The 7,500-nt window shown below is 45.3% G+C and overlaps 1 protein-coding gene across 2 annotated transcripts in view; it reads right to left on the minus strand.

The window, feature by feature from the left end:
• The window catches only part of grin2aa (glutamate receptor, ionotropic, N-methyl D-aspartate 2A, a), a 119,159-nt gene that overhangs the window by 9,770 nt on the left and 101,889 nt on the right, over window positions 1–7,500 (minus strand). For both annotated transcript variants that reach the window (XM_047800634.1, XM_047800635.1), the window contains 2 exons: window positions 7,035–7,160; window positions 3,665–3,894 (listed from right to left, as the gene is read on the minus strand). In XM_047800634.1, the coding sequence (XP_047656590.1) occupies window positions 3,665–3,894; window positions 7,035–7,160 (356 nt within the window). The remainder of the gene's footprint in view (window positions 1–3,664; window positions 3,895–7,034; window positions 7,161–7,500) is intronic.

Consider the following 7,500-nt stretch of genomic DNA (forward strand, 5'->3'; position numbering starts at 1 on the left):
AAATGAAAAGACGATTAGCTTCATCTCGTATCATTTCGTACGGTTTGAAGATCTCACTGTGAATGTTTTCTGTTAGTAAAACGCCGCTTCTCATACAGTGATTAATTAATTAATTTATTCTTTCATTTATTTATTTAGGGGGGGGGGGGCACGGTGGCTTAGTGGTTAGCACGTTCACCTCATACCTCCAGGGTTGGGGGTTCGATTCCCACCTCCGCCTTGTGTATGGAGTTTGCATGTTCTCCCCATGCCTCGGGGGTTTCCTCCGGGTACTCCGGTTTCCTCCCCCGGTCCAAAGACATGCATGGTAGGTTGATCGGCATCTCTGGAAAATTGTCTGTAGTGTGTGTGTGTGAGTGTGTGAGTGAATGAGAGTGTGTGTGCCCTGTGATGGGTTGGCACTCCGTCCAGGGTGTATCCTGCCTCGATGCCCGATGACGCCTGAGACGCCTGACCCAGTGACCCGAGAAGTTCAGATAAAGCGGTACGAAAAGTATGAATGAATTTATTTATTTATTTATTTATTTATTTATTTATTAGCATTAAAGGATTCCCATGACTACGGACGAGATCTACGCCGTTCTGATGGCGTCACTCGATGCAGGAGACACTTCGCCGTCAGGACGAGTGTTTTTTAGCTCAGTTTATCAAACCGCTGATTAACCGAGCAGCTCCACAGACTAGAGTTCACGTATAATTACTGTGATTTAGTAATGCCGATAAATACACATCTCAGCTCTGTGTGTGTGTGTGTGTGTGTGTGTGTGTGTGTGTGTGTGTGTGTGTGTGTGTGTGTGTGTGTGGATGAGATCGAGTGCTCCAGTCTTGTTAAGAGCCTGCTAGCGGTTTGTTGGAGTGTCATCATGTGAACAGAATAACAATGAAGACGATCCTGACAGCTCGCGAGCTTCTCGACTCCTGTAACAGATCGCACACAAACGTCCTGTACAGAAGGAAAAAAACAGCGTCGGCGAGTAAAAACACTTCTGTGATCAGAAAATAACCCCTCGGGGGTAAGAACGGCGTCTCCTCGGTGACATCACACCGAGACGGTCCGGCGCCGAACGTCCGGCTTGTTCTTATTCCTCGTCTGATTTGGATTTAATTCCTGAGTGTCTTCTTTCATATGATTTTCTTATTAACGCCACTGCGGAGTGAGACGTGAGACGTGAGACGTGAGACATGAGACATGAGACATGTGTACAGTAAATAAACCCCACAGGTGAGGAGGTTGAGGTGGTCCGTATAAGAACGTCAGTGTTTAAACGAAGCTCTTTATACAAGTCTCTGCACCGTACTGAATTTTTCTTTATTCATTATTTTTTTGCTGCTTCAGCACAACGTGTAAAGCGGCGACATGAGAAGCGACAGAGCGAGAAAACGGCGGGTCTTTAATTAGTCGCATTTCCTTCATAACGCTTCCTTTATATGGTGCAGCGTGGCGGGAAAAAAAGATGCTTTATTTTCATCAGATCCGACGGAATGTTTAAAAGACGGCGGATTCGTTATTATTAGTCTCGTCGATATTCGATCGTTTCCTTTCGTTAGAAGAAAAGAGGATTGTTTTGTTTTTTTCTTTCTTTTCATTCCCTTCTTTGCTAACGCGGCTAATACTGCACACGACTAGCGTGTGAAACTCAGCATTATTTAGATTGCACATGTTTTTTTTCAGTCTGTTTACTGATCTGATGAGAGACTAATTATATGTTCGTTAATCAGGACTCACTCTTTGTTTAAGAAATAGCTTGTAGAAAAGTGATGACACTGAAGACTCCATCCTTCCTTCCTTCCTTCCTTCCTTCCTTCCTTCCTTCCTTCTTTCCTTCATGCATTTGTTCAACATTTGTTCTTCTCTCTCTCTCTCTCTCTCTCTCTCTCTCTCTCTCTCTCTCTCTCATCCTTCCTTACTTTCTACTGACCTCCTGCCCTCCCTCCCTTCCTTCCTTCCTTCATTCCTTTGTTTCTTCCTTCATTCTATTTTTTCTCATTCATTGGTGTGTTTGTTTGTTCTTTCCTTCTTCACCTCTTCCCTCCCGCCCTTCCTTCCTTCCTTCCTTCCTTCCTTCCTTCCTTCCTTCCTTCCTTCCTTCACTCATTCATTCATCATCAATAAATAAATAAATAAATAAATAAATAAATAAATAAATAAATAATTCATTCATTCATTCCTTTGTTTCTTCCTTCATTCTATCCTTTCTCATTCATTTGTGTGTTTGTTTGTTCCTTCCTTCCTCTCCTCTTCCCATCCTCCCCTCCTTCTCTTCCTTCCTCCCATGAAGGTTAAATAGCAAACAACTGACTCATATAAATATGTTTGGCGTGAACAAGTTGTTGCTATGGAAACGATGAGGTGTTAGAACAAGTGTGTTACTAATACAGAAAGAAAGCAGCAGACAATCTGTGACAGGAAGTGATGTGACGTACAGAAGGAAGAGTTCAGCAGCGCTGTGGTGTACGAGTCGTAGCTTTTACTCCTTTATTACCGCTCTTCTGAGCTCTTTATTCAGGATTATGAAGTGTGTGTTATAATCCGTGCTCTGGGTATAAATTACAGCAGGAATAAAAATGAGGAAGTAAACGCCGGGTTACGTTAATGCTGTAGCGAACGTAGCTGCTGCTTTGCGGGGTTTATTAGCTCCGTGTAAAACTCGCTAACGTCAGAGCCGCTGCGAGAGGAAATAAATCAACAGCGTGCCTCGCCGCGCGCCGCGCGTGTGCTCTCGTTAATGCACTTTTACTTTTGTAAAAAATAAATGAAACCATCGTCTTCATTATGTTTGTGTTAACCGCGGTGTTATAGATCATCTTTAGGGAGAAAAAACAGCGAGACGAAGATTTTTCCATCATGTTTTCAGCAGCGACGATTGAGACGGTGCAGATCATCTCAGAGCCGTTATTATATCCCTTAAAGAAGCAGCGTGTCAATGATACGCTAACCCCAAACGTCCGACCTGTGTAAACACTAACATGTAAGCCTTTAGCTAGCTGAGTTCATGTGGTAAAGCATAAAAATATTAATTTGATACGTCACTCTGACTGTTAGCATAGCGAAACACTGCAGCTAGCTTACAGTAGCTCAGCAGGATTTGTAGCTAGTCGTAGCGATCACTGTTAATAATGGAGGTGGGGACGAGGACTGCTCACTTGTTTAGTTAACATGACTGTCTAAAAATGTTTCAAGATATCAGATATATTCAGATTAGACGCATGAAAAAAAAACTCATCTGTGAAGCAGTGAATCATATACAGGGGGTCACGGTGGCACATTCGCCTCACACCTCCAGGGTTGGGGGTTCGATTCCCGCCTCCGCCTTGTGTGTGTGGAGTTTGCATGTTCTCCCCGTGCCTCGGGGGTTTCCTCCGGGTACTCCGGTTTCCTCCCCCGGTCCAAAGACATGCATGGTAGGTTGATTGGCATCTCTGGGAAATTGTCCGTAGTGTGTGTGTGTGAGGGAATGAGAGAGTGTGTGTGCCCTGTGATGGGTTGGCACTCCGTCCAGGGTGTATCCTGCCTCGATGCCCGATGACGCCTGAGATAGGCACAGGCTCCCCATGACCCGAGGTAGTTCGGATAAGCGGTAGAAGATGAATGAATGAATGAATGAATGAATGAATGATATACTCCATTATTTGAAGCTGAAAAGTTCAGGAAGTGAAGTCTCACCTTCTTGTCGCTCAGCCCCGTCACCTGGTCCACGAACTCCTCCTGGATCATGAAGGCGGCCAGGTTTGCAGTGTAGCTGGCTAGAAAGATGACAGCAAAGAAGGCCCACACGGACACGATGAACTTGCTGGTGGTGCCTTTGGGATTCTGCACGGGGACGGAGTTGTTGAAGACCAGACCCCAGAGCAGCCACACCGCCTTGCCCATGGTGAAGGACGGTCCGTGGGGGTCTGAAACACGACATCGGTTTGGCTTCTGTAAATACGGCACCACTCGACAGGGAAACCTTTAATGTTTCCTGTTTGCTCTGTCACAGGAAGCTGCTCTGTAATAAAGAAACGCCGGTGCCGCGGGTCACGATGTACAGTATGTAGTCAAAACGCTGAGTTAGCGTTCGTTTCGAATAGATGGAGTGCGGCGTAGCGTACAGGTCAGATTCACCTTCAGGAATTATTTTAATTGGTCTAATCGGTGTTCGTTGCTCAGACATGTTTGTTAATGACGCATTGCAGAGGAGTGTGAGAAAACACTCTGTTCTAGGAACACCATCAGATTACAGGTGATGCAGCATCGTGATTGTGAACCAGATGCAGTTACTATGACGTTTTATGGAATCCTGTTTTGTTACTATAGCAACGGTAACCTATTAGAACCAGCGATTCTGCCCTAAAGTGAACGTTAAGCTATTTAGCAGGTCTGATATAACTGAAAGTGGTGCGGACACAAATCTCGCTCGTATTTCCGATTTTTAAAAAATCCTTTACGGATCAGAAAGCGGGCCAGCGAACGAGTGATGACGAAGGTCCATGGCGGACATTGAAGGCGAAGGCTGAAGGAGGAAGTAAAATTTATTATCCGTAAGCGAATCAAACTCAATCGATAGTAAGGAAGAGGTTGGGCAACGGATGTGCTGCAGTGTCTGTGTCTGTGTGGGGCAGTGCTGCAGTGTCTGTGTCTCTGTGTGGGGCAGTGCTGCAGTGTCTGTGTCTCTGTGTGGGGCAGTGCTGCAGTGTCTGTGTCTCTGTGTGGGGCAGTGCTGCAGTGTCTGTGTCTCTGTGTGGGGCAGTGCTGCAGTGTCTGTGTCTGTGTGGGGCAGTGCTGCAGTGTCTGTGTCTCTGTGTGGGGCAGTGCTGCAGTGTCTGTATCTCTGTGTGGGGCAGTGCTGCAGTGTCTGTGTCTCTGTGTGGGGCAGTGCTGCAGTGTCTGTGTCTCTGTGTGGGGCAGTGCTGCAGTGTCTGTGTCTCTGTGGGGCAGTGCTGCAGTGTCTGTGTCTCTGTGTAGATTAGTGTCTGTGTTTGTGTCTCTGTGTGGGGCAGTGCTGCAGTGTCTGTGTCTCTGTGTGGGGCAGTGCTGCAGTGTCTGTGTCTGTGTGGGGCAGTGCTGCAGTGTCTGTGTCTCAGTGTGGGGCAGTGCTGCAGTGTCTGTGTACCAGTGTAGATTAGTGTCTGTGTCTCAGTGTGGGTCAGTGCTGCAGTGTCTGTGTCTCTGTGTGGGGCAGTGCTGCAGTGTCTGTGTCTCTGTGTGGGGCAGTGAAGCAGTGTCTGTGTCTCTGTGTGGGCCAGTGCTGCAATGTCTGTGTCTCTGTGTGGGGCAGTGAAGCAGTGTCTGTGTCTCAGTGTGGGGCAGTGCTGCAGTGTCTGTGTCCCAGTGTAGATTAGTGTCTGTGTCTCTGTGTGGGTCAGTGCTGCAATGTCTGTGTCTCTGTGTGGGTCAGTGCTGCAATGTCTGTGTCTCTGTGTGGGGCAGTGAAGCAGTGTCTGTGTCTCTGTGTGGGGCAGTGAAGCAGTGTCTGTGTCTCTGTGTGGGGCAGTGCTGCAATGTCTGTGTCTCTGTGTGGGGCAGTGAAGCAGTGTCTGTGTCTCTGTGTAGATTAGTGTCTGTGTCTCTGTGTAGATTAGTGCCTGTGTCTCTGTGTAGATTAGTGCCTGTGTCTCTGTGTAGATTAGTGCCTGTGTCTCTGTGTAGATTAGTGTCTGTGTCTCTGTGTAGATTAGTGTCTGTGTCTCTGTGTAGAGGAGTTGTATGTATCTCTGTGTAGATTAGTGTCTGTGTCTCTGTGTAGATTAGTGTCTGTGTCTCTGTGTAGATTAGTGTCTGTGTCTCTGTGTAGAGGAGTTGTATGTATCTCTGTGTAGATTAGTGTCTGTGTCTCTGTGTAGATTAGTGTCTGTGTCTCTGTGTAGATTAGTGTCTGTGTCTCTGTGTAGATTAGTGTCTGTGTCTCTGTGTAGATTAGTGTCTGTGTCTCTGCATAGATTAGTGCCTGTGTCTCTGTGTAGATTAGTGTCTGTGTCTCTGTGTAGATTAGTGCCTGTGTCTCTGTGTAAATTAGTGCCTGTGTCTCTGTGTAGATTAGTGTCTGTGTCTCTGTGTAGATTAGTGCCTGTGTCTCTGTGTAGATTAGTGCCTGTGTCTCTGTGTAGATTAATGCCTGTGTCTCTGTGTAAATTAGTGCCTGTGTCTCTGTGTAAATTAGTGCCTGTGTCTCCGTGTAGATTAGTGCCTGTGTCTCTGTGTAGATTAGTGTCTGTGTCTCTGTGTAGAGGAGTTGTATGTATCTCTGTGTAGATTAGTGTCTGTGTCTCTGTGTAGAGGAGTTGTATGTATCTCTGTGTAGATTAGTGTCTGTGTCTCTGTGTAGATTAGTGCCTGTGTCTCTGTGTAGATTAGTGCCTGTGTCTCTGTGTAGATTAGTGCCTGTGTCTCTGTGTAGATTAGTGTCTGTGTCTCTGTGTAGAGGAGTTGTATGTATCTCTGTGTAGATTAGTGTCTGTGTCTCTGTGTAGATTAGTGTCTGTGTCTCTGTGTAGAGGAGTTGTATGTATCTCTGTGTAGATTAGTGTCTGTGTCTCTGTGTAGATTAGTGCCTGTGTCTCTGTGTAGATTAGTGCCTGTGTCTCTGTGTAGATTAGTGTCTGTGTCTCTGTGTAGATTAGTGCCTGTGTCTCTGTGTAGATTAGTGTCTGTGTCTCTGTGTAGAGGAGTTGTATGTATCTCTGTGTAGATTAGTGTCTGTGTCTCTGTGTAGAGGAGTTGTATGTATCTCTGTGTAGATTAGTGTCTGTGTCTCTGTGTAGATTAGTGTCTGTGTCTCTGTGTAGATTAGTGTCTGTGTCTCTGTGTAGATTAGTGTCTGTGTCTCTGTGTAGATTAGTGTCTGTATCTCTGTGTAGATTAGTGTCTGTATCTCTGTGTAGATTAGTGCCTGTGCATAGTTGTGTTGGGATTGTAACAGTTTTATGGTTTATCCTTTGGCCTGAGGCTTTCGTTTACTCAAGGAACATAAAGGAGTTCCTAATTGAGCAGGTTTCTGTGACCTTCAGTACTAGAGCATCCACAGGAGCAGGAAGTGGTCATTACTGCACCGTACCTTTGCCCTGGGCCAGGTTCCTGTTAAAGCCCAGAGGACTGATGTACTCAAACATGAACACAGCCATGGCGGTGACCAGCAGCAGCATAACGAACATCATCACCCACACGGACGCGCTGAACGGCTCTGAGTGACAAGAAGAAGAAGCAGAACAGAAGCTTTTAGGATCAGACACTAACATCTGTGCTCTAGAGCAGTATGAACATCTGTAGAATTCGCCTAAAATTTCAATAATAAATTTTGTATTATATAAAAAAAAAATCAACAGCTGGAAATTGTTTAAAAACAGTTTTTTTTTTTCATTTTTTTATTTTGTCTACTAAAAATACAAAATTTCCAGATCTATGAATATTCATAAATATGCAAAGCTAACATCAAATAAAAAATTCAATAATAAGAATTTTGAATTAAAGTTTATTCTTTCGTTTTTATGTCTACAAATGGACTAACTTTAGCTAGCGTAGGA

The sequence above is a fragment of the Tachysurus fulvidraco genome, chromosome 15 (genome assembly GCF_022655615.1).
Source record: "Tachysurus fulvidraco isolate hzauxx_2018 chromosome 15, HZAU_PFXX_2.0, whole genome shotgun sequence".
Taxonomy (NCBI): Eukaryota; Metazoa; Chordata; class Actinopteri; order Siluriformes; family Bagridae; genus Tachysurus; species Tachysurus fulvidraco.